Consider the following 27384-nt stretch of genomic DNA (forward strand, 5'->3'; position numbering starts at 1 on the left):
ATGAGTTTCCTGATCGACTCCAGCATCACGATTACCTCCCAGGTGAGTCACCGCCTCCCGCCCCGACACCCGTCCGCCTCCCTTTCCCGAATTGCCCTCTCAGGTCCTCCGCGGTGCGGGCTGGTCCGGGGTCTCGCGTCTTTCTCAAGCGGCCTGCGCCAGTTACTCCGGGACCCAGAGCGCGAAGAGGGTGTGCGATTTGCTGCCTCCGGTTCCCTCAGCCCCGGCTGTCAGGAGGCTGGCCTGCGGCCGTCCGCGGCCCCACCCGGCATCCGTCCCTGGAATTTCGGTCCACTTTTGGAAGGGGTCCGCCGGCCTCCACGCTTAGAGCCGGCGCCGCCAGCTAAGGCGGCAGTCCTCAGAGCTCCTCGGAGCCTCCAGGCTGCGCCGCTGACCCTGGGCTGGGGAAGCCTGTGTGGTTCCGGGCACCCGGTGTGCGGGGCGCCAATCAGGGCTGGATACTGAGGACACGTCAGTGCAGGCTTTGCTGTTAGATGTCAAATCTGCATCCGGGTGTGGAGAAATTTGCTGCTTCAAAGTATCAATATAAGGTTATACGTATGCTTAAAAGTTAAGATTTCGTTTTTGCACTGACACCTCATCCTTTATCCTCTGCTTACTTACCCACACTTTTCGGATGTTTTTCTGACCCTCATGTCTCCATTGGTCACCTTCATTTGTTTGTACAGTCAGCAAACATTTATCGACCATTATATAAAGCCCTGAGCGTACAAACATATGAGACACCGTCTCTGCTCAATAGAAGCTTCGTCTAGTGAGTCTCTTGCTTTTACCGTGTAATCCGCTGTTAATTATTGTTTCTTCCTAGCATTTATCGTAGCACTGGCATCATTTATGTATGTGTTTATGATTTTGTTTTTTGAGATCCTGCCTTGTTCATAGCTGTATCCCCACTTCCAAGTGCAGGCATTCAATAAATAATTGTTGGCCAACTGTTAATATTTGTGAAACTCAGACTACTTATTGATCTTTTTCCCCTCGTCTTTCCAATAATTTAAAGATTTTTGTGTGTGTGTGGTTATTTTTACCTGTTCTTTCTCTCAAATGGCAAATAACGAAACAGTTACCTTTTGGGGCTTAAAGTGAACTAAATTTTTGTTCTTTGATTCAGTTTTTGTATTGCTTCATCTTTATACTCGTCTCCGTAGAGAGGAGCATTTGCCTTTTCTCTTCAAAAACTTTTACGATATTTAAGAAATTACGAAAGAAGGAAAAGCCATCCATAATCCTACCACTCTAATGCAATCTTTTTTTTTCATGTTTTGAATATACCACCTTTGCTATAGTTTTCATAATTATTGTTTTTATTGGCTTCATAGTATTCAAATGTATTAATGTTAAAAAACCTGGGCATGTAACTCTTCTGCTTAAAACCTTTCTAAGACTACCCAGTGCCCTTGGTGACAACTCAGGGTTGTTTTTAACCCTAGTACCAATTTAAGAAAAATAACAATATTTAATTAGCCTTTTTTTCCACTTAGAATAAAAATAAGAATGTCAGTAGAAAATTGGCTTTGCATTGCAGCCTCTAAGATTTTTTAGCGTGGATATAATTGATACGTTGAACCAAGGAAGTGGCTTTCTAATTTTGTATGCCTTGTAATCATAGACTTTTACTTCACACATGTATCCATATGCAGTAATTAATTGTTAAACTAATGTGGAAGAAAGACCCGAAGATTCCTTTGCATGGAATGTTCTCTGTTCAAATATTTATGTGGCTACTTTATCATCATTTCGGCATTAGTAAAAATGTCACTTTAGGAAGGTTTTACCTGACACCCTGCCCACAGCCAAAGTGGCTTTCCATTTCGGCTGCCTTCTTCCTCATTTCCATGTTTTATTTTCTTCTTGGCATTTATTGCTATAGTTCATTTGTATGTTCATGTGTTTGTTGTCTGTCCATGAAGTCCAAGACACTGTCTTTCTTGTTCTCTCCTGTATTCACCAGCATCTAGATCAGTTGCGGGCACACAGTAGCGTTGTAGTGAATATGTATTTAATAAAAAGCACTTCTCTAGAGAGGTGCGGTTACCTTGGAAACACCACCATTGCCCCCAGAGCCCCTCCCCGCTCATTTTTTCTGTGTTGTATTAACTGAAAGGTTTATTTGAAATGAAATCTGAAATCAGAGGTCACATATTGAATCTTGCTCACCGCACCACAGGATGAAGTTCACACTCCTTTCCGTGGCTTTTCAGGTCCATTATTGATGGGACCCTTGCCCTTATCAGGTCCCTTATTGATGGCACCCTGGCTCTTCTCTCTTCAGCTGTGGCTTTCACCATTTTATTCTTTAGACTTCCTGAACTTCTTTTAGTTCCCTAACCTGGCCATGCTGTGGTGCCTCCAGATTTCCACACAGTGTGTTTTCTTTTTCTGGGCCTTTTCCTCATATCCCTTTCAGCCTTCAGATCTCAACTTGAACATCCAAGAAGCTTCTCCTAGACTGGACTAGATGTCCCTATACATACTGCCATAGTACCCTTCACCTACTTCCCGCGTAACAACACTACCACATTGTTTTGTAATTACTCCTTTATCTCCTCCGTAGATTATAAACTCTTTGAGAGTAGCATTCATGCTCTCTTGTTTGCCATTCTATCCCTTGGACCTGGCACATATTAGGCACTAATAAATATTTGTTAAATAATTAAAAGGGTGAATAAATGATCCAAGAATAAACTGTCTTTTATAGTTAATTCTGTAATAACTATCCTGCTGATGGCCTCTTTTTTCTTTTTTTAACAGTAATTTTCAACCCAGAAGTCACTTTTATAAAAGTAACTGTTATCTAACTTGTGTTTTGAGCCCTCTATACAGTCATAAGAGTTATCAGTTCCAGAGTACACTCTTAAGTCCTAAGATCAAGACTTTACTCTTTACAATTCTGAAAGTATTAAGTCTCGTTTATAATAAGAAGCTATGTGCCTTCCATTTTATTTGCAAAGCTATTTGAAATTGCATTTTGCTTCTGCATTCTTTTTGGAGCCTCTATAATCTTGCCAGAATTTGTGTTTATCTTGGATGTAAATGAATTATCCAGCTACTTTTGTGTATGTCCGTAGTTTAAAAGTCTTTTTTTTTTTTTTCAACTTTTATTTTATTGTAGATTTGGTACTTGTGCTGGGTATATTGTGGGAGCTGAGGTTTGGGATACAAATGATCCAGTCACCCAGGTACCAGGTACATAGTACTCAGTAATTAGTTTTTCAGTCCTTCCCCTTTCTCCCCTCCCCTGCCCCCAAGTAGTCTCCAGTTTCGTTTTTTGCAATCTTTATGTTGGTGAGTACCCAATATTTAGCTCCCACTTAGAAGTGAGAACATGTGGTATTTGGTTTTCTGTTCTTGCGTTAATTTGCTTAGGATGATGGCCTCTAGCTGCCTCTATGTTGCTGCAAAAGACATAATTTTGTTCTGAAAGTCTGTTTAAGCTTTCTTTGTCAATGCGAAAGGAAGCCACAATGAAATATTAAAGGTATATATCTGTTTCTCTTTTCTTCCATTCCCCTCCCCACCATATAAACTTAAAAGTTTTGCTTGTTTTCCTTGTCTAAAGTTCCATTTCACAGCAATCTTGGTGATTTTTTTTTTTTTTTTTAAATCATCCATTTCCACTATACATACCATTCTCAGTCCTAACTACCCAACTTCTCTGTTTTCAGTTGTGGCTTCGTAAGTCATATGAATATGGTTTCTAAACTCTGAATTTACATTTGTTTCCACGGGTAACCATTTATAATAGCCAAAGGATATCCTGGCATTTTCTCCTAATCTGCTTGACTCTTTCCTTTTCTACTTGATCTAGATGCTTGGATCCAACTTACTTTCTTACAACCTCTTGTTCGTTTACCTTCATATATATATAAGTCCATACTTGCATCATTGCTATAGTTTGTCTACTAATACAGAGGCCTGAAGGCTACTGTAGAAAATCATACAGCTGTGTAGTTTGCCAACGCCGTGAGTTTAACCCTCAACTCACTGAATTATTCCTTTTCTTGACCTTAATCAGCTACTTGTTTCATTCCTCTCAAACTTTCTCTGAATCTTTGTCACTCTCCTCAAAGCTGCCTTTTCTATACTCACCTGTCTTACTCCTAGCAGATAACCTTGCCTCGTACTTACTCAACAAAAGTGAAGCCAAAAGGTATGTTCTCCTACTATGAATACTTTCTGCATTTTAATCTAAAAGGTTATCTGTGTTCACAACCATTCTCACCTCCTTTCCTTCCATTTCAGAAAACGGGGTTCCCCTACTCTGGTTTAAGGCCATTTTACTTACTTTGATCTTAGAGTAGCTTATTTTGAAGTGGTTAAAAGCACAGGTTTTCTAGACAGACTGACTCAATAAGAGCTGAAAAAATAATATTTAAAAAAAAAGCACAGATTTTGGAGTCAAACAAGCTTGAGTTCATTCTTGATTCTGACACTTACTATAAATTGAATAACTTCACTAAACCTCATCTTTCTCTGTGAAAATAGGACAATAAAACCTACCTTAGGTTTTTTACTGGTTTTTATAAGATTATAATGCTAAGTACTACTTAGAGAGCCTGGAATATAGTAAATGCTTAATAAAAGTTACCTAATAATAATAATAAATTAATAGTATCAGTTCATCCTCTAGCATTCCATCATCCTTCTCATCTTTTTCTCCTTACTTGACTGCTTTCTTTCCCCTTGGCCAATAAACTTTCCCTTTTCCCACATTCTCCTCTAGCCTATTATCTAATGTTTTCTCTTTTTCTCATTCCTGGCTCTTCCTAGAGTAATTTGCATTTACTATCCCCACTGGTTTAGCTCCCATTCATTCTGACCTGCTACACTGTAGTTCCTGCCCCTACCTCACCATTCAAACTGTGTTCCTTATCCTCTAGTGTTTTCTTCTTGGCACATTGCTCTCCTTACTCTAGATACTGTTCCCGGGTGATCTCATGTACTTTGGTAGTTTCAACTCATAGGTATATCTTAGATGTGTCTTCGCAATCTGTCTTTTATTCAGATGCTTGCTGGATATCTTGACCCATCTTGCTGGATATCTTGACCCATATTGCTGACTGTCCCTCAGGCCCTTAGTGTGTTCAGAAATGAGCTCATCATTTTCCCCATCCTCTGCCCCCTTTCCTAAACCTCTTCTTTCTCCAGTGTTCTTTATATAAATTGGGTAGCTTCACTATTCATCCTGTATTCCAAACTAGTCATCCTTGACTTCTCCCTGCTGATTTTATCTTCTAAATAGTTCTCAAATCTGTCATCTCCTCTTCTGTCACCAAATGTCTTAATTCAGGGCTTTATCATCTTTCATCTGAACTCCCATAATACATTTCTATGATGTTTCTCTTCCTACAATGTTATTTCCTTCAAATGTGTCTTCCACACAGCCACCATACTGCTCTCTATAATATACAACAAATCAGACCATGCCATTTCCCTGCTTAAATAACCCTCACCACCTACAGACTATAATCTTAGGGTGGCCTTCAAAGCTCTCAGTGGTTGGACATCCACTCCTCCTGTCTAGCCTCATTTTTAACCTCTTCCTTCTTTGAACTTCATCTTCTAGCAGCACCAAACCATGTGTAGTTCCTGGCATATACCACGCTTTTCACTCTGCACCTTTACTCATGCCCTTTGCTATCTGGAAAGCCCTGTCCTCCTACCCCTACCACCTGTTTTTACCCTACCTGATTCTTTTTGTTGTTGTTGTTCATTTGTTTTGTTTTGAGACAGGGTTTCGCTCTGTCACCTAGGCTGGAATGCAGTGACGTGCTCACGGCTCACTGTAGCCTCCACCTGCCAGACTCAAGTGGCCCTTCCACCTCAGCCTCCCCATAAGCTGGAACTACAGGCACGCACCACCACACCTAGCTAATTTTTGTATTTTTCTGTAGAGATGGGGTTTCACCATGTTGCCCAATCTGTTCTCAAACTCCTGGGCTGAAGCGATCCACCCGCCTTGGCCTCCCAAAGTGCTGGAATTACAGGCATGAGCCACCGTGTCCAGCCTCCCTACTTGATTCTTATTCATCCTTTGAGAGGGTGGTTTTTAATATGTTAGGGGTGGTGGAAACCTTTGAGTGTGTGATGAATACCTTGAAACCATTCTAGAAAAATACACATAATCCCAAAATTTGCACACAATATCAGGTTTTAACCCCAAATTAAAACTTCCTTCAGCTCAGGCATTATCTTCTCCAGAAAATCTGTCCTAAGCCCCTACAGATTGGTTTGGTCTCCCTCTTTCATATTGTTTTACAATATCATGTATGTATTTCTACCATTGCATATCCATATTATGTTATAGTTATTTATGTATCGTCTTCACTATGTTGTGAGCTTGTAGAGGGTAGTAACCATCCTACTTATCTTTGTATCCTCAGCACCTAGCATAGCACATCGGAGTTATTACAGAAGATTTAAGATTGAATGCTGAAGGATAAACCGTCTTTTATGTAGACCACTTAGCCATTCAGCAAGCACTTATGGAGAGTCTGCTACGTACCAGGCTTTGTGCTGGATGCCAAGGATACAAAGATTACAAGACAAACATGGTTTTTGTCCTCATAGAGCTTATAATCTAATGTCAAAAAATATTTAAATCAGGCATTACAAAACCATATGGTAAGCACTTTGATGAGGGAAGTACGATGTAGAATAAGATTATATAAAAAGAGCAATTTATCTGTGTTTGGGAGGGCAGCGAGGGCCTTCCAGAGGGAGTAAATAGCGTAACTGGGAGAGGGCTGGAGAGAAGTTCCTGTCAGAGGACATTTACAGAGGTCTCAATGTGAAAGAATATGGGTCTAAAGAACCAAAGGAAGTTCCAGGGGGCTGAACACATGAGTTTGCTAGGCAGCAGGGGCATGATAAGAAGCTAAAGTAGTCTGTGCTAAACTACTGAGTTTACACTTGCTCAGTAAAGTAGTCCCTAGGAAGACATAAAATCATTTTATTCATAAAAGTCCTAGCCAGTTTCAGAAGAAAAGATTAGTCGTGTCAGTGCGTGTCTATGTATAGAAAGTTCTATTTACTACAGACCAGCTTTGTCAGCTGTCATGTGGCTACGGTCTCTGCCAGTTTGAAACAAAACTGACAAAAGAGGGATCCTGCAATCTCTCAGCTTTACACTGAGATGAAAACCACTTTATGTAGATTAGGCAGGATGGCGGAGAAGCTAAGAAAACTCTCTGAAGGAAACAGATATAAAACACATTAGGCTTTCTACTGCTGGTCTACTTTTGGTCTCAACTCCTTTCCCGTGAAGTTTTTATTTTTTAAATTGATTTATTTTTATTTATTTTTTGAGACAGGGTCTCACTCTGTTGCCCAGGCTGGAGCACAGTGGTGCAATCATGGCTCACTGCAGCCTCAACTTCCTAGGCTCAGGTGATCTTCCCACCTCAGCCTCCCAGGTGGCTGGGACTACAGGCACACCCCACGACCTCCAGCTAATTTTTATGTGTGCATGTTTTTTATAGAGATGGGTTTTCACCATGTTGGCCAGGCTGGTATTTTTTTTTTTAAATACTTGCAATCAGGGATCATCTGTAAGAAGCAAGTCTCACTCTGACTCCTTTTCTTTTTTTTGAGACCGAGTCTCACTCTTATCACCCAGGCTAGAATACAGTGACGCGATATTGGCTCTCTGCAACCTCCGCCTCCCAAAATGCAAGTGATTCTCATGCCTCAGCCTCCGGGAGTAGCTGGGATTACAGGTGTCCACACTCAGCTAATTTTTGTATTTTCAGTAGAGACGGGTCTTCGCCATGTTGGCCAGACTGGTCTCGAACTCCTGGCCTCAGGTGATCTGCCCACCTTGTCCTCCCCCTAAAGTGCTGGGATTACAAGTGTGAGCCACCGCGCCTGGCCACTGACTCCTTTTCTATTTGCGAACTTCTGTGGCTCATGTAATGATTATCATAAGATTATGGGAAAATATATACTTCCATTTTTGTCTTACTTAAAGCACACTCTGTAACATGGATAGCTTCAAAAATCCAAGAGCATTTAAACATTTATTTCCAATGTCATGAGCTTTAATAAGTAGGTCTTATAAGAGTGGGTCTTATCTTTAATCCCTGAAATAAGTTAACCATCTAGTTAGCAGACCTTTTATCATGAGTTTCTATAAAACGTTTCTCAAAAGAAAATATAGATTGACATTCTATTTTCCTTCTCCTCCAGATACTGTGTTTTGGATTTGGGTGGCTTTTCTTCATGCGCCAATTGTTTAAGGACTATGAGGTGAGAAGAAATCACTTTGTCATACTTACACTGTATGAATTTAGATTGTTTTAAAATGGGACAAGAAAAATGCCTCCATTAAAGAAACATTATGTTCATTTCCAAGATGGGAAGCTGTTACCAAATAAGTACTATATAACTATTAGATTGGAGAATATAATTAGGCTTAATTGATTTAAAAGGGGTGGGGGAAGGCAAATCAAATATAGCCCAGAAGTTAGGAGAAAGGAATGTTATGCCTTAGTCGTATCAGGATATGCACCAATAGCAAATAGTTATTCTGCAGGAGAGAATTTATTCATAATGTCTCACAAATGTTCCCTTTCATTTGTCTATCTGACCCTGAATTACCAGTCTTATGTTTTAAATTAAAACCAAAATCCCAAAGCTGGTGTAGTTTTTATCTCAAGCTTTGGATTCAGAAGATCACCACCCTAGATTGGACATTTCCTAATTAGTTCTCCTAATTAGTTGTGGGCAGCAAGCCACCCAGGTGCCTAGGCAGGGACCGAGGGCACGAGCTGTTCCAGTATAATAAAATATGTAAAACAAGAATAGTTATACTAGATATAGATTATAGATATGATTATATATGAATATCATTAATCATTAGTTTGTAGCAATTACTCTTTATTCCAATATTATAATAATCCTCGCTCTACAATCATAACCTAGGAAAAACCAGGCCATACAGAGACAGGGGCTGGGGGGGACATAGTGAGAAGTGACCCGAGGATGCCCGTTGCCAAGCAGACCATGGTCTAGCGATAGCATCAGTGTCAGGGAAAAACACCCACTACTTAGCCGACCGGGAAGGGGAGTCTCCCTTTCCCTGGGTAGTTTAGAGAAGACTGTACTCCACCACCTCTTGTGGAGGGCCTGACATCAGTCAGCCCCACCCGCAGTTATCCGGAGGCCTAATCATCTCCCTGTGATGCTGTGCTTCAGTGGTCACACTCCTAGTCCGCCTTCACGTTCCATCCTGTACACCTGGCTCTGCCTTCTAGATAGCAGTAGCAAATTAGTGAAAGTATTAAAAGTCTTTGATATGCAGAAATAATGGCCTAAGATCTCTCTCTCTCACCTGTCTTTCTCTCTGCCTCGGCTGCCAGGCAGGGAAGGGTCCTCCGTCCAGTGGACACATGACCCACATGACCTTACCTATCATTGGAGATGGCTCACACTCCTTACCCTGCCCCTTTGTCTTGTATCCAATAAATATCAGCGCAGCCTGGCATTCAGGGCCACTACCGGTCTCCAGGTTTTGGTGTAGTGGTCCCTCGGGCCCAACTGTCTTTTCTTTTATCTCTTTGTCTTGCATCTTTATTTTTACAGTCTCTCATCTCCGCACACGGGGTGAAATACCCACCGACCCTGTGGGGCTGGTCCCTACAATTAGTAGTAAGATCAGGGGTTATAGTCGACATTTGGGTCATTTCTAGGATGTTCTCCATTAAATTTTCCCAGGGAGTTTATTGTCTGAAAGAGCCTGGAATTCTGGAGATCTTCTTCTGCCCAATACTTTAAGGCCTCCCAAGGGAGGTTCCAGAACTGATCCAGGATCTGCAGAGTGTTGAAGAACCCTTTTAAACATTAACCATTATATACGAATGTGTCAGTTTTTTGTCAGTGTGCATCAGGAATTCTAAGTGCTACCTATGACCCTGTCACTTCATCTTCTTGTCCTCAAAATTCTTCATCCACAAGAGGATGCTGGTAATAGTGACTCAAGATTCAGAAGTGCCACCTACTTTGGTCTTTTTCTTTAGCTCCAGGCAAGTTGCTGTTGTGGCCCTACTTCCAGTGACTTCAGAATTTCCTCAAAATAAGTTTTCTGACTTGTAACCAGAAGGAGGTTATCAGTTCAGTTTTTAAACACGGAAATAACTTCTAGTCTCTATTTGGCTTTTAACAGGTAACGTCGGTATGTTGTACAGGTGATCTTCTCTGATATTTGCATTTTCTTGCACCATGTTTGAGCTCATCATCTTTGAAATCTTAGGAGTATTGAATAGCAGGTGAGTAAGAGTACTGAATAACTCCTCTTGAAGAGTTCTGTGCTACATTGTTTACTATGGAAGATCTACCTGGATCCCATAACTGAAAAAAACAAACAAACAACAAACCAAAAACAAACAAACAAACAAAAACACTGTGTTAATAATTTAGTCTCAGTAGCTACAATGATCACAGCAGATATGGGTCACAGCCACCTAATAGCTGGTTTGACAAAGATTATGAGAAACCAGGAAAGAAAAGATCTGACCATTAACTCTGAAGAACTCACTGGAGTGAGGCTGTGAAGCCGCAGACTAGGCTTCACTCCTAGAAGCTTTATTTTTCCGGGACTGCTCGCTGAGTGAATCCCAGTAACAGCCCTTCACATTGTTCTGCTGATTGAAAATCTCTACCTGAAAAGGTTAGAATTCCTCAGAGATACTTAATGATCTCTCTGAAGACTGAGCTCCAGTTCTTACTTAACTTAGTTACTTTTATTGATTTTACAGTATTGATCAAGTTTGGTTGAATTTAAAGTGTTTCTTAAAACACTTTCTTAAAGTAACTCTTTACTCCCCTCCAAATAATAGACCTATTAGTTTATTAGACAGTCTATCCGAAATATTTATTGCTTCTTTTTTTTTTTTTTTTTTTTTTGAGACGGAGTCTGGCTCTGTCGCCCAGGCTGGAGTGTGGTGGCCGGATCTCAGCTCACTGCAAGCTCCGCCTCCCGGGTTTATGCCATTCTCCTGCCTCAGCCTCCCAAATAGCTGGGACTACAGGCGCACTGTGTTAGCCAGGATGGTCTCGATCTCCTGACCTCGTGATCCGCCCGTCTCGACCTCCCAAAGTGCTGGGATTACAGGCTTGAGCCACTGCGCCCGGCCTATTTATTGCTTCTTAATCTGCAAGCTTGAGTATTTTTTTAGGCCAGCATTTATATGTAGGGTTCATCAACTTTGCTATGCAGACTTTGTTGTACTTTTTAATCACTACCTGGAAAAACCTTTTAAGAGTAAAGTAGTCTTTCACTCTAAAGTTAGGACTCAGCGCCAAAGTGAGTTCACTGTAGACCCCTGACACTTGAGACTTGTAGAGAGACTGTACTCTCAAATCCTTCGATAATCAGAGTTGAAAACAAAATTTAAATTAAAAAGAAAAACTTACTGTACAAATGGTTAATCACAAAACATTGAAAGGTTCAAAAAAGAGAGAGAGGCCAGACACAGTGGCTTACACCTATAGTCCCAGCACTTTGGGAGGCTGGGGCAGGAGGATCACTTAAATGCAGGGGTTCAAGACCAGCCCCGGCAACAAAGTGAGAACCTGTCTCTACAAAAAAATTAAAAAAATTAGCAGTGTGGTAGTACACACCTGTAGTCCCAGCTACCCTAGAGCCTAAAGCAGGAGGACCCCTTGATCCCAGGAATTTGAGGATGTGCAGTGAGCTATAATCACTGGACAAAACAGTGAGACCCCATCTCTTAAAAAAAAGAGTGTGAGAGAGAGAATCAGAGTTGATAATAATGGTCTCTTGATAGAACAATGAATAACATGTATTATGGTAAAATAGAAGTATGTTCTGATTCTCCTACTTTTAAACTTTATTAATCCAAACCTTTTTTTGGATGAGCTAGATATAGATCCTATGACTATAGAGAATAGACAAGTATTATTTTACATAATGGTTATTAAATTTTATTATCACAACCTGCATCTTTCACTGCTATTTAAGCAGGGGTTGGCAGACTTTCTTCTGTAAAGGGACAGATAGTAAATATTTTAGGCTTCTGTGGACCAGAAGGTTTCTATTGCAACTACTCAGCCCTGCTGTTGTAGAGCGAAAGTAGTCATAGGCAATATATAAACAAACGAGCATGACCATGCTCTAATAAAACTTAATCTGTAAAAGCAGGTGGCTGCCAGGCCATAGTTTGCCAACTACTCATCTAAATATAGATACAGAGGATTTAGATATTCCAAAGCTATAGTTACTGTTTTTGGTAGATGATGTCCCCCAGCTTTTAACTTATAGTTAATAACCCATATAGTAAGAAACATCAGTCATACTGTGGTGTATATTTCTTAAATTTCTTAATTAGTTAAAGAAGATAAGAAGTAACATTGCTGAAATCTGGTTCTTCTTTGTGTGCTATATAGAGGATTGGGTTTGTTCAGTCTGAGATATGTCTTCAGTTATACCTGTTTTTTCATGCTAATATTTCACCCAATTATGGAACACAAATGTGAACCTTGATGATATAGTATAACTGTCCATTGACTGGACTCAGAATTGTTTTGAAAAGAGAATCTTGGCCAGAATATTCCTATGAGAAATCTTATGCCATCCTTATATTCAGTCCTCCATATGTAACATGTTCTTTCCCCTTTTATTCCTTTTAGGATTTCCTTTTTATCACTGGTTTTGATGGATTTGATTAAGATGTTCCTTGGTGAAGTTTTCTTCGTGTTTCTTGTTCTTAGGATAATCACAGTTCTGTAATATTTGAAGTTTATGGTTTCCATGAAGGTCCTTAATCTTTCATCCAGTATGTTTTAAATATTTTTGTCTCTATTCTCCACTACACGCCCTTCAGGGATTCCATTTAGCCCTATACTAGGGTATTTAAAGTTTTTATGCTGATGGTCCTTTTATGTTTTCAAGTTATTTGTTACTGTGTGTTTCATTTATGTTTGAACTTCTTTTCCTTCTAGTTCAATAATCTCTTCTGCAATGTTTAATCCAGTGCCTTCTTCCATTTCAGACTGTAAATCATAGTTTTTATCTACAGAATTTGATATTTAAAAAATCTTCAACCTCTCCATTTAATTAAAATACAATTATAACTGCTCTAATGTCCTTTTCTGCTATTTCCAGCATGTGTGTCAATTTCAACTAGATGATTAGATTTTTCATTATGTATCTTGTTTCCCTGCTTCTTTGGTTGCTTGATATTCTTTTATTTTATTTTATTTTATTTTATTTATTTATTTTTTATTTTATTTTATTTTTTGGGATTGAGTTTCACTCTCGTTGCTCAGGCTGGAGTGCAATGGTGTGATCTCAGCTCACTGCAACCTCTGCCTCCCAGGTACACAAGCGATTCTCCAGGTACAGGCGATTCTGTGCCTGGGCAAGTCATTGACTTTCACTGGGATTTTTTTTTTTTTTTTTTCCCGACATCTAGAAACTTAAGTTGGCAATTAACTTTCTCAAAGAAGTTATGTGAGAATGAATGAGACCTAAACATTGCCTCTTCCGTCTGGCAGCTGTTAACCTTTATTAGTTACGGTGTTCATGCTGGGGCAGGTGCTGTTTTCAGATCTCAATGGATATTCACTGGTTGAACCCTCACAAGGCCATGAGGCACATTCTATTATCCCCGTTTTGTAGAGGAGGAAACAGACTTCTGAAGCTAAGTAACTTGTCCAAGCTAACGTAGCTAATAAGTAGCAGATCCAGTATCAACCTAGGCCATATGGCTCCTCCATTTCCTCCACCATGTGCCCGTGGTTAGTACAGAAATAGAAACCATCACTATGATAGCAAATGCAGTGTTTAGTATTCCTTTCAGCAATTCGTTTTATGCTTCCTCCTATAAAGTTACACTGGGGGAAAACAAATAAATGAACTGAGTGTCCCTTTATCCTCATCTAACATTAATTGTTACATGTCCTGAACAAATAGGAAAAAGACTTATTTCAGAAAACAATATGTATGTAAGTGGCCACCAGAGATAGTTTTCTGTATTGTTTGTATTCATTCCTGGGACATGTATTTAGAGACTTCTGTGTTGCAGGCCTGTGCTAGATCTGGTAAAACAAAAATGAGTAAAACGTGATACTTACTCTCAAGAATCTCACACCTCCTTCTTCTATGATAGATTCTTATAAGCCCTTTAATATTTAGTAGAGGCAGTTCTTTCCTCCAGAAACTTACAGTGTCCTTTCTGCATTAGGATCTTAGTGCAACATTGCTGTGCAAACTTGGACCAGGGCAGAGTGAGATAGCAGAGGAGCTGTGCCAGCGTCTACAGCGAAAGGAAAGGATGCTGCAGGACCTTCTAAGTGATCGAAACAAACAAGTGGTGGAACATGAAATGGAGATTCAAGGCCTGCTTCGGTCTATGAGCACCAGGGAGCAGGAAAGCCAAGTAAGGATTAATGCACAGATCAGAAAAGTATCATGTAGTGCATTTATAGTCTGCAAATAGGAAGCATTTGCAGACTATAGATGTGTGTGTATTTATATATTTTACAGTCAACTCTGTTAGTTTCTTTCCTTCTATTTATTACCTAGACCACAGTTTTATTTATTTACTTACTTATTTAGAGGTGGGGGTCTTGCTGTGTTGTGCAGGCTGGTCTCGAACTCCTGGGCTCAAGCAATCATCCTGCCTTGGCTTCCCAAAGTGCTGGGATTATAGGTGTAAGCTGCTGTACCTGACCTGAGACCACAGTTTTACATTAATCATCAAAGTATGAAACATTTCTTGAAAACCTTGCATTTGGAAGGGTGCCTAAACAATACATGTATCCATTAACTTCATTACATACATTTTCTTTGCCTTAATAATCTGATCATTTAAAATCTGAGTTATCTTAAGAGGAAAAAAAGATTACATTTTTCAGAGGTCATGGTGAGAATAAAGAATCTCATAATAGTATGGGGTATATTAATTTCACAATATTTAAGAAGTAAATTCCTTTTTTTTTTTTTTTTGAGAAGAGAGAAGATGGTGCAAGCCTTAATGGAAAGAAATTCAGAATTACAGGCCCTGCGCCAATATTTAGGAGGGACAGACTCCCTGATGTCCCAAGTACCTAACTCTAACCAACAAGCTGAAGTTACCTACATTGGCCCCTGCTCTTGGAGAAAAGACTGATCAAGTAAGAACTATAGACTTAGATAATTCATGCTGATTCCATTTCCTTTTTACATTTGAGGTGTAGGTTTGGTCATTTTAATACCAAAATCTCAGAATAGTCTCAGTACTGTCATTGTGATCATAGTTCCTGCATCTTCCTAAGTCCCCCGACTTTTCCAGTTTTTTAGGGTTCAATGCAGATACCTTCCAGAGATGGTAGCACTTCACTGACTGCCAAAGAGGATGCCAGCATACCCAGATCCACATTAGGTAAGTATCAAATTTCATTTCATTAAGGGACTTTGTTTTTCTCTTGTTTTTCCTTCTAGTAATCTCCGTATTAATAGGTTTGGCCAAGACTCTTTTCTCTTCCTATCTTAATGGAACAAATAAGTTTGGAATTCCTCTGAAAGGCTGAAGAACTGTCCTTACCTTATGTTGAGTCGACGTTATTGCTTTGGGTTCACAATTTGGCCCAGAGAAACTCTTATCTTTATTCTCCTTTTCAGATAGTTTTGCAGGGATTCAGAAATGCAGGAGGTAGTGGTTCCAATCCTGCAGAGTAGGACCATGAGCTGACGACACCTTTTCCTGGGTATCTTTCAAGTCTGGGGCCACTCACTGTAACTTGACATCACCTACATTAAACCATTAGGAAGGGTAGGCAGTGTACATTGAGTTATTTGCCAAGCCTAGCCCCATTCAGGGGATGGTTTAGAAAAGTCTTATAAGTAGTCATTCTCTAGTAGGAAAACTTTATACTAATCAAAGAGTAAAAGAATGTTGGATTTGTTTTATTTATTCTTTATTTGCCTTTTTAAAAAGTGTACTTTTCCCTAAAGTTTTTATTTTTGAAATTTCAAACCTACAGAAAAGTGGCAAAAATAGTACAGTGAATACTCATAGACCTTTTTATTCAGACTTACCAGTTATTAACATTCTGCCACATTTGCCTTTTTTCTTTCTATTACACACACATTTGTAGTTGTGATGTATTTTCTGAACCATTGGAGAATTTCTTACAGAAATCATGACACTTTATTCCTGAATACTCCAGTAAGTGTTGCCTAAGAACAGGCGCGTTCTCTTACACAGCTACAATATAATTATCACACTCAGGAGATTTAACCTTGGTATAGGCTTAGTATCTAATATACAGTCCACATTCAGAGTTCCTGTTGTCCCGATAATGTTCTGTATGGCTACTTTGGTTTCCCCCAACCCAGGGGTTATGCATTGTGCTTAGTTGTCCTGTCTCTTAGTCTCTGATCTAGAACGATTGTCTAGCTTTTTTCTTTTTTTCTTTAGTGAGATTGGCATTTTTTTTTTCTTGTTAGCTGGATATATTTCTTTTTTTTTTTTTTTTTTTTGGTCACAGAATACTGTTTGCCATAGAGGAAACTGGCATTGCAGTCTGGTGGTATAATGGCTTATTCACAGAAACCAGTACCTGTTCATCCTTTAGCGCAAAAAGCCCTAATGGCGCGTACCCTATTAAAATTCAGGACATCTCCAATATTATCTCTCTCTGTTTTTCTTTGTCATCTTTTTTTTTTTTTTTTAAATAAACATTTTCAAGGTTTGTCCAAAAGAAGGCCATATAGGTTCTTGGCTAGCGGAAGACAATTCAGAACAGCTATTGCATACTTGAACTCTCACCTTCCCCAGGCTGGCAGTTGATATCTTATTTCTTTTCCAACTCATTTTTATTAAGAAAATTTTTAAAATGCTCCTACTATCAGTTTTAGAAAATCTCTAAGGGAAACACAACAGTAAGGTGCTGAGGTAAAAAAACACCTGAGGTAGCTTTTTCTGTGTGTTTTTCTCATTTTAAAAAATCTGTAAATTTAATGCCCTGGGCCAACAACCTTGATAAATTTCTACTTTCCTCCACATTTTTTTTTAAAGAAAGAAATCATTTTGCTGAATATTGCTGAATTTCACTGTGGAATTTTTTCTTTGTGTGGTTGATTGGTTGGTTTGATGGGTTCCTGTTTTCCTCTTCCAAAACGCGAGGAAAAGTACCATTGACTCTTGTTCTTTTGAGTAACCAAGTGTAAGTTGAGGCTGGTTTGTGTGTTTAGCTTTTGTTCCTTTCGTGTGATGTGATATTGGAAGCACTGCTTTGCCTGGGAGGGGGTGGGGTGCGTAGATACGGGATTGAGATGGAGGGATGAGGGAATTCAAAAGAATGGAGATGGAGAAGAAGGGGAGGGGAGGGAGGGGAGAGATAAACAGAGAGAGACAGAGAATTATATAGCAGTATGCAAAAATCCAGTTTAAAACCTGTGAAGCAGAGAAATGGGTGTATGAGCTAGACAGGCATGAGGAATGACAGAGTTTCCTCTTCAAGGAGACGGTATCCCTTCTGTTGACATACACAGGCGATCCAGAACTGGTGTGAGTGTCCTTCCAACAAGATTTCCCTCTGGGTGAATTTTGTGTGGGTGGCCTCAAAGCTCCTCTCCACACTGTGAGACCTCCCAAAGAAAGACTTTATTCTTTAAAGTCTAGAAAAGCCTGCTTTCTCCTTAGAAAGAAAAAAAAAAAGTAATGATTGATTAAAAATTGGAGTTAGTTATTTGATATATTATTTCTAAAATATATTACCGCTGCAGGCACCCTGTGTAACCCACAGACCACATATCTTAACATCTTCCCCTTCGAATATGTACACACATGTACAGAGACGATTTGCCACCAGAAAAGGGTGTGCATGTTGCTTGGCTTTGAACACGTTCACCTATGTTAGTTCAACTAAAAGGGATAGCGTCGTGGGAGTTAAGAAGATATCCGAATGGATGGTGAAGTGGATGACTGAAGCCTGCAGAAGCCCTGGGGGGCGAGAGGCGGGCCCCGTGGTTCTGGCAAACCTGGCTGACCTTCCCCACCTCTCCTCGGTCCCTGGGATTCTCGGGGCCTCTGCAGAGTCCCTGGCCGCCTCCGCAGACTTCTCATTCCTCAGATGGTCTTTGGTTTGCTCCCGATCTGGCTGGCTGTGTTTGGTCTCATTCTGTCAGGTGTTGGAAGGGCTCCGTCATCTGCTGTTTTGCTGGTGCCTGTGGGAGCCTCACTTGCTGCGCTGTGAGGCGACTCCCTGAGGGTATTTCTGCTCCTGCTGCTTCACCTGTTGTACAGTTTCTCTGATCTTGCGCTGTGCAGTCTGGCTAGCAAAGAAGTATCCGATAATTCCGACGATCACTTCCGCATTTTCATCTGGCTTTTCGTTAGGAGGCATGATGACTTCTGCACTGGTTAAGTTCTGCAGTTCATTCATGGTCTTGCCACCTTTGCCAATCACCCGGCCAGCTGTGGAAGAGGGCACTCTGATATGGGCTTCCAGCTTCACTTCTTTGGGGTTAAAGTAGTTTTCTTCTTTCAGTTTCCCAAAGATCCGTCCCTGGGCTTAGAGCTGGGCTTCCTGTGGCCGGGTGATGATGACCATCCTTTCGCTGACGTCTGGGCCTTCTGCAGGGGCGAATCTCGCCAGCTGTTTGATGTGTGCCCCCTTCTTCCCGATGATGGCGCCCACAGCCTGGGTTGGGATGAAGAGATTCACAATCTCCTCCTCTGGATAACAGTGATGATGCGAGAACGGGCCAAACTGGTGATGGGGGTACAGGCTGGAGAAGTATCCAGAGTGGGTATTAACAGCCAACATATCATTTTCAAAGGCCTCACGCAGCTTCTTCATAATCTCTCTCTCAGCACTGGCACAGGCCTCAATTGTGCCCTTCACAGTGATGGTTCTTTCCGGGTTGTATATGCTCAAATCCTACAAAGATGAGATTGCTATCTTGATCCCTGTTTCATGTTCAATTTTCTTCAAATTCCTGCCTTCTTTTCCAGTCAGTCTTCCAACCAAGCCATTGTGGGCAAAGATTTTCAGAGGAATCTCTTCGGCTAGTTTGGTCTCATCTGCCTCTTTCTGCGTGATTTCGGGAATCATGCGGCATGCTTCAGAAGTGCCCCCTGGGGTGGCATAGATGGTGACAGGCTTCTCTGCAGCTCCAGAGTTCTCTTTTCTATGGATGTCTACCTGGGACTGGGTCTGCTTAGTGATGTCCTTTATGGTCAAGCCCTCCTTCCTGATGATGGCACCAACAAACTGGGTGGGGACCAGGATCCTCAACAGGAAATCAATCTGTCTAGCCTGAGAAGTGCCCCCAGGGGCTGGCCTTGCTCCCCGGGAAGAGTGGTCCCCACACTGGGCTCACTGAGGGGACGAAGGGGAGCTCACCTCTTCGTCTGGGATGTAGGAAATCTTGAAGAAGTAGTTCTCAAACTGATGCCCACTTAGCTTCTCCATGTTTATTTTCTTCTCTTGTTGCATATGTGACATTGACAACAGCGGTTTCTATGTCTGTGTTGACTTGTTCTACATTCTCCACTGTTCCATATTGAGCCAAAAGTCCATCCAACACCTCCCACTGCAGGCGAGGAGGAATGTTTCGAATCTGAATTTTCCTGCTCCTTAGCTTTTTAGAGACTGAGTAATCAACTTCCACGATTTTCCCATGCAATTCCACTTTACCCGAGAGGGTCTCGATGGCGCAGATGGCCCAGTTCTGGTTGGGGTAGTCCACACAGGCATGGCCGGACTTGAGCAGGATCTGTCCCACCAGGGGCAGCATCCTGTCCCCAAAGAGCTGCCAGAGGTCGTCGGTGGTGACCATGGGGCTCAGGTTCCCAATGTAAAGCTTGTTCATCATCCATCTCTTCCCCGAGAGCCCGCAGCTTCCCTAGCCTGGTACCTGGCGCTCCTCACCTCCTCCGCTGCCCTCATCTCTCCTCCTCCTCCTCCACCACCTCTCCCCGCCCTCCACCTGCCTGCCACCCGCTCCCACCCTCAGCCTGGCTCCCCTCACCACTGCAGGCCCGGCCTGTGCGGGGGCAGAGGCCGAGATTGGCATTTTTGAAGAATCCAGGCCAGCTAATATTCCTCAATTTAGCTGTGATTGTTTCCTCATGCTTAGATTTGAGTTAAACATTTTTGGCAGGAATACTACACGGATGACTTCCTTCCTTCCTTCCTTCCTTCCTTCCTTCCTTCCTTCCTTCCTTCCTTCCTTCCTTCCTTCCTTCCTCCCTCCCTCCCTCCCTCCGTCCCTCCCTCCATCCCTCCTTTCCTCCTTTCCTCCCTTCCTCCCCTCCTCCCTTCCTCCCTTCCTCCCTCCCTTCCTTCCATCTGGCCTGCCTGCCTGGCTGCCTGCCTGCCTGCCAGCCTGCCAGTTTCAAGCGATCTTCCCGCCTCAGTCTCCCAAGTAACTGGGACTACAGGCATGCGCCACCATGCCTGGCTAGTTTTTTTGTATTTTTTCTTAGAGACAGGGTTTTGCCATGTTGGCCAGGCTGGTCTGGAACTCCTAGCCTCAAGTGATCCACCTACCTCAGCCTCCTAAAGTGCTGGGATTACAAGCGTGAGCCACTGTGCCTGGACTGGATGACGTCTTTTTTAGTGCATCACATCAGTGCATGATAATCGGTTTGTATTGGTGATACAAAATATTGGTGATATTAAATTCAGTCATTTGGTTAAGGTTGTAGCTGTCAAATCTCTCTGTTGTAAAAGGTTTATTTCACCCTTAGTATATAAGTGATCTGCTGGCTGAATTTACACTATATTAGTAGTTTAAAAATAGTGATTTTCAGGGTTGGGCGCGGTGGCTCATGCCTTTAATCCCAGCACTTTGGGAGACTGAGGTGGGCAGATCACTTAAGCTCAGGAGTTTGAGACCAGCCTGGCCAACATGGTGAAACCCTGTCTCTACTAAAAAATACAAAAATTAGTCGAGCTTGGTGGTGCATGCCTGTAATCCCAGCTACTCAGGAGGCTGAGGCAGGAGAATCGCTTGAACCTGGAAAGCGGAGAGATTCCCCACCGCCACCCCGCCCCCCCCCCACCCTCCCCCACTCCACCCTGGATGACAGAGCAAGACTCAAACAAAAAAAAAAAAAATATATATATATATATATATATATATATATATATGATTTTCTGTTTGTGAAATTTCTTCTTTGTTTATTTGTGGGTATTATTTATAAAGAAGAGCTGTCCTTTCCCTATGTCTATACCCCATTTGTTTTTATCAATATGGAGTTTTAAAAATCATTATATTATTGATTTTGGTCATTATTTCCTTTAATGCTCAAATTAACCCATATTTGGTCGGTGGGAGCCTCATCAAGCTTTGCCATATCCCCATCAGTTTTTTTTTTGTTGTTTTTTTGTTTTTGTTTTTTTTAGCATAGTTTCATAGTTTCTGGCACAGTAAGATGTTCTGTGATTACCTTTTGCTTTACCTGCCTCAGTCCCAGAATCAGCCGTTATCCTAAAGAGCTCCCTGGTTCCTTTTGGTGGGTAATGGCATTCAGAAACTGTGATCTGGGCACAAGATGTGTTCATTGCTACATGAATGCCTTTTGCTTCTAGGCCCTTTTAAGTGAACAGAGCTAGCAATGAATATTTTTAAGTATATGTGTGTGTATTTGTATACATATGAAGATTTGATACTGATTTCTGTAATTCCAATTTAACAATATAGGTTCTTTTTTCCCTCATTTCATGTTTGTATCTCTTTGAGAGCCCTGGTTACTTAGAGCATCAATATGTTTCAAAATATTTACACATTTGCAGAATACTATAATATGCAAAAGTTGTTTCAGAATTGCTACATAAATACTACCATCAACAATAAATGTATTAAGTAATGTTTAAGATTTTTTTGTAATTCTTTTTATCCTTAGGATATTTTGCACTGACAGTGTTCAGTTAGAGTAGTGAGTTCAAAAATTATTTGGATTAATTTTTTAGTATCTTCTGGGTGGTTTTATTTATTTGCTATATATATTTATATTAATACTCAGTTTTAGACATTTTCTCTCCCATTAATTGTCAAGCTGACTTATACATTAAAAATTAAACATTTACACAGTTCAGAACTCCAGCATATAAAATGATATACTCAGATGTCCCATATTTCCCTCTCCCTTCTCTCCTGTTTCCACTCGTCTCCTGAAGGTAATCAGTTTCATTTCTGGGTTATTCTTCCTGTATATCTTTTTGCAAAAATAAGCAAATGAATCATCTGTGTATATGTGATGTATATATGTACATTCTTATTTCCCCTTTTTCCTAATAGAAAACCTACTACCTTAGATGTATTCTCAACCACATAGCTTGTTTTACTTAACGTATTCTTAGAATCTCAAAGTCACTTCATATAAGTTCATAAAGACCATCCTTATTCTTTATTTACAGTAGTATATAGTGCCATCTGTGAATATGTTTTATTCAATCTTTTCTTTATAGCATCTAGGATGATTGCAATATTTTGCTATTATAAATAATGCTACAAAGAACAACCTGTGTGTATGTTTTCTTTTTTCTTATTATTGGAATGTGTCCTCTGTAAATTACTCAGAGGAGGCAGCAGATATCACGTTATGTTACTAGCAATTAAAACTAGTGCTGTATTTTCATCTTAGGAGACTTGAACACAATTGCAGGGCTGGAAAAAGAACTGAGTAATGCCAAAGCGGAATTTGAACTCATGGCTAAAAAAGAAAGAAAAAGTCAAGTGAATTTTCTAGTCAAGTCTTAATTTCTAAATCCCTATTATTTTTTCTTTCAAAATAGTTTATATTTAAAAGTATATAATTTTCCAAGTATAATATCTGAGTCCAAATGCCAGGTATGACTTTTTTCTTTTTGGAGAAAAATATAAGTTATTTTATATATACATTATCTCAAAAAGATGCTCCTGTTTTTAGATTGGGACCATTAAAACTTATTAAGTGCTAGAAAACCGTAACTCTCTCTCCCCATTGCTAAATGGAATAAAATAATTGTAAAGGCCGGGTGCGGTGGCTCATGCCTGTAATCCCAGCACTTTGGGAGGCCGAGGTGGGCAGATCACTTGAGGTCAGGAATTTGAGACCAGCCTGGCCAATATGACGAAACCCCGTCTCTCCTAAAAATACGAAAATTAGCCAGGTGTAGTGGCGGGCGCCTGTAATCCCAGCTACTCAGGAGCCTGAGGCAGGAGAATCGCTTGAACCTGGGAGGCGGAGGTTGCAGTGAGCTGAGATCATGCCATCACGCACCAGCCTGGGCAACAAGAGCAAAACTCTGCCTCCAAGATGATAATAATATTTATTATTTTTATTATTTAAAAAATAAAAATTTTAATATTTTTATTATATAATAAAAATAATATTATTATAAAGCATTAGTGAAAAAAGGGAGTGTTATGTGATTGCTGCTTAGAGTTATGATATTAGACCCATGAAATTAGTTTTAGAAACATGAAATGAGAAATTTGAGTATAATCAAAGTTTATCAAGTATTCATGAGCTATGTACTGTGCTAGGTACTTAAATTAGCACTAATGCTCACAGCTCTACACAAAGTAAGTGGTGTCAGCCCAATTATTATAGATGAAGAAGCTGAAACACTGATTTCTCCTTTAAAATGGGAGTGGAGAATAGTCATGTAACTAATAAATGCCAGAGCTATGATTTAAACTCAAGCCTTTTGTGACTTCACATACTTCCTAAGAAGACTCATTTCCCACCTTTTTCCCACCTTGCGCTTTAACTCTCTCTAGCATAGAGTTCTCATCAAATTTTTTAGAAGAGGCCTTTCAGCCTTAGCGATTCCCTTCCCCCTGCGTTTCCTCCACACTAGCTGCATACTCAACTATGATGTTGAAGAAATACTAGGACCACAGCGCAGAGTTACAGACTGAAACTGAAAGCTTGTTTGTTACTATGTTGGCATCTCTTTTAGAAGATCAGTCAGTGTCATGGCTTCCTGAATTCAGTTGAGCTAGCTAGTCCAAATAGCTCCTTAGTTTTTTTCTACCTTTTGCCATAGCTAGATCTCTAATATAAAACCTGTGTTTGTATTTGTGATGGAATTATCATATTTTATCTTTTGATTTCATTACCATATTTCTGCTTACAAACAGACTCATGTTTTATGACTCAATTAGTTTTCAGGATATGAGAATGTGTGGCGTTTAAGAAACACCAGTTTTAAAAATCCCCTAGTCTCCCTTTTTGTGGTTTTACCTTAGCCATTATCTGATTATTCATATCAGATATTTTAGTTTCCACATCCTCTTCCTGTTTTTCTCACATTTATCAAATCCAGAGTAATGTTACTTTTTGGTTCTGTCCTGTTTTCAGGATCATGAAATTGAAATGCCTGTGAATGGGTATTTTGAGTGGGTGATATTTAACTATTGCTAAATTCCTTTAAATGGTTTCTTTAAAATAACTTGTCCTTACCATAAAGACTGTATGGATATGTGGGATTTACAGGAAAGACATTACAGCCTAGTTTGAATTCCACCTTACAGGCTTTTAAAGATAAAAAAAGATAATATGACATTGATTTGAAAACTATAAAATAGTATCAAAAGCTTAAGTACTAAGATAGTGGGCTTTTTAAGTCCTAGTATATGCTAATGCATTTTCTTGTTTCTCAGGGTTAACTGTGGCTTCATGTCTCACTGTGCCATTTGCGTGTTGCTGCTTCTCTCTTCTTTCCCCAGTTGCTGCTGGTGCTAGAAGGACTAGTGGATGAACGGAGTCGGCTCAATGAGGCCTTACAAGCAGAGAGACAGCTGTATAGCAGTCTGGTGAAGTTCCATGCCCATCAGAGAGGTAAGAGAGTGGCTGTTTTTCCTTTTATTCTTTATTGAAATTTTTATTTCTTTTACTATCGTGTTCTTTTTATGCCTTTTATTCTTCATTAAGTGCAGATGCTTATGATACTGAAGAGGGGAGAAAAAACAGGGACAATTACTGGGGCTACCCACTTTGTCATTTGTTTTATGGATTGCTCTGAGCCTCAGTGTCAAAATCTCAAGTTGGGAATAGTGTCTGTTTCACACAGCTATTGCAGAGATTAAATAAGAAGACAGCTTTGGTGTCTGAAACAATGCCTTGCATAGAGTAGCCACTCAATGTATGTTCATTTCTCTTCTGTGATCCATGTCCTATTAAAAGCTGTTCTATTATAAACATAAGGCTGGCCGGGCGCGGTGGCTCAAGCCTGTAATCCCAGCACTTTGGGAGGCCGAGACGGGCGGATCACGAGTTCAGGAGATCGAGACCATCCTGGCTAACACGGTGAAACCCCGTCTCTACTAAAATACAAAAAAAAAAATTAGCCGGGCGAGGTGGCGGGCACCTGTACTCCCAGCTACTCGGGAGACTGAGGCAGGAGAATGGCATGAACCCGGGAGGCGGGGCTTGCAGTGAGCTGAGATCCGGCCACTGCACTCCAGCCTGGGCAACAGAGCCAGACTCCGTCTCAAAAAAAAAAAAACAAAAAAAACATAAGGCTATATATACCCTGTCTCTACTACAAATACAAAAATTAGCTGGATGAGGTATTGTACACCTGTAGTCCCAGCTACTCGGGAGGCTGAGGCAGAAGAATCACTTGAACCCGGGAGGCAGAGGTTGCAGTGAGCCAAGATCGCACCGCTGCACTCCATCCTGGGCAACAGAGTGAGACTCCATCTCAAAAAAGGAAAAAAAAAAAAAAAAAAAAAAAAAAGTAAGGCTATAATGGACACTGATATTCATTTTAATATCATCGAAGAAAATATATTAATTGGGATGGCTAAATCATCCTGGGACCACCGATAACTATCATGATGAATATATTTTCTTCTACCTCTTGATTTTTGGTTGCATATATGATACCTCTCTGGATCATTTTATATTCTCTTCATTTTTTTTTTCTCATTTTGCCTTCCCTACTAGCCCTTTTTACTCTTTTTCAATTTTTTTATTATGATTTTTGCTATTCAGTTTCTTGTAATTTATTGTTGGGCTTTAAAAATGTTTTCTTTCCACCAGAAAATGAAGGCAGAGGAAAGGTCTGATAGGACCAGTTGATTGTGTTACTTTTTAAAGAACCTCTGGAGCTTTAGTGTTTATGAACCAGATTCCTTTTCAGCACACCATCCCACCTCAAGTTTAGTAACAAATGAGAAAACAAGTCTCTTCAGTAGTGGTTCTACTTGGCTCAGTCTTGTTCCAGTTTATATTTAGTTTGTCCTGGGTTTTAGTTTTTCAGAAACAAGAGCTTTTAGTCAAATAATGAAATATCTCTTGTTTGGGGTATAGGTGTGTGAGATAAGTCTTAGAAGCTATAATTTTAGGTGAAATTGGCCCAGAATCTAGTGTAAGGGGGAAGCTTTTAAAAAAAGGATGAGTCCTTACTCATCTATCAGCAGTGAACACAAATGCCACACAGACTACATTCATTTATTGTGTCCTAGAGAACAATTACTTTACAAAGTCGTGTGGCTCAAAGTGGCATTGATGGTTCTTTGGAAGCAAATGTGGACTCACTACAGTTGATGGCTAATCCATTTTCCTTCCGTGTGGCATGTTTAATCAGCTCTGAGAGAGACCGAACTCTGCAGGTGGAACTGGAAGGGGCTCAGGTGTTACACAGTCGGCTAGAAGAAGTTCTTGGAAGAAGCTTGGAGCGCTTAAACAGGCTGGAGACCCTGGCCGCCATTGGAGGTGGGGAACTGGAAAGTGTGCGAATTCATCACAAGCATGCCTACTGAGCACTGGCGGGTCAGACTGCAGCCCAGGATGGAAAACCTTGTTTGCACTAACCAGAAAGATCCTTGTCTGACTTTGACAGAATTAAATGGTGACTTACTAATGATGGAACTGGTACAAGTAGCATCAACTACAAAGTTAAACTCACTTTAGTCTACATGGATCTCACTGTACATGCATATTCCTAAATTGAATGGTAGAGGTTGCAAAATATATTTGCACATTTTAAATCATTCTGTTTTAGTTTTTCCACTTTTATTCATTCTTATCTCTAGCCCCTTCTCATTCCCTCATCCCTTCTGTGGGCCAATAAAGTTTATTCTTCCCCCACTTTCACAATCCATTTCATATGTTCCATATCATATCATAAATGCATGTGTGTGTATTATTTTTGCCTTTCAGTCAACTCCTCTTTGAGTGAGAGCATTTTTTAAATCAAAAGAATGCCCGTTTTAAGATGAGAGAGTGGGAAGGAGATTGAGAGTCTGTAAGAATGACTTCATAAAAGTGATATAATCCTTATCAGAAGGTAATCAAAACCAGGAAAGTAGTCTTGTAATAGTAGACTGCAAGTATTAAGAAGGCCAAGTTAAAGAACAGAGGGAAAAGCTGTGAAAGTGATCATAGTAAACTTTTATCTCCAATACTGTCT

At 40.4% G+C, this 27384-nt stretch overlaps 1 protein-coding gene and 1 pseudogene across 1 annotated transcript; one reads left to right on the forward strand and one right to left on the reverse strand.

Annotated features, from left to right (window-relative positions):
• Positions 1–26734, forward strand: PDE4DIP (phosphodiesterase 4D interacting protein). The gene is given in 8 exon segments (XM_025366305.1): positions 1–432; positions 14226–14432; positions 15000–15119; positions 15121–15156; positions 15323–15404; positions 22623–22714; positions 24695–24806; positions 26496–26734. Coding segments are annotated over 8 exon segments (1320 nt in total).
• LOC112618405 lies at positions 17233–19846 on the reverse strand (annotated as a pseudogene).
• Positions 26735–27384: the final 650 nt, after the last annotated feature.

This window comes from Theropithecus gelada, chromosome 1 (genome assembly GCF_003255815.1).
Source record: "Theropithecus gelada isolate Dixy chromosome 1, Tgel_1.0, whole genome shotgun sequence".
Lineage (NCBI taxonomy): Eukaryota > Metazoa > Chordata > Mammalia > Primates > Cercopithecidae > Theropithecus > Theropithecus gelada.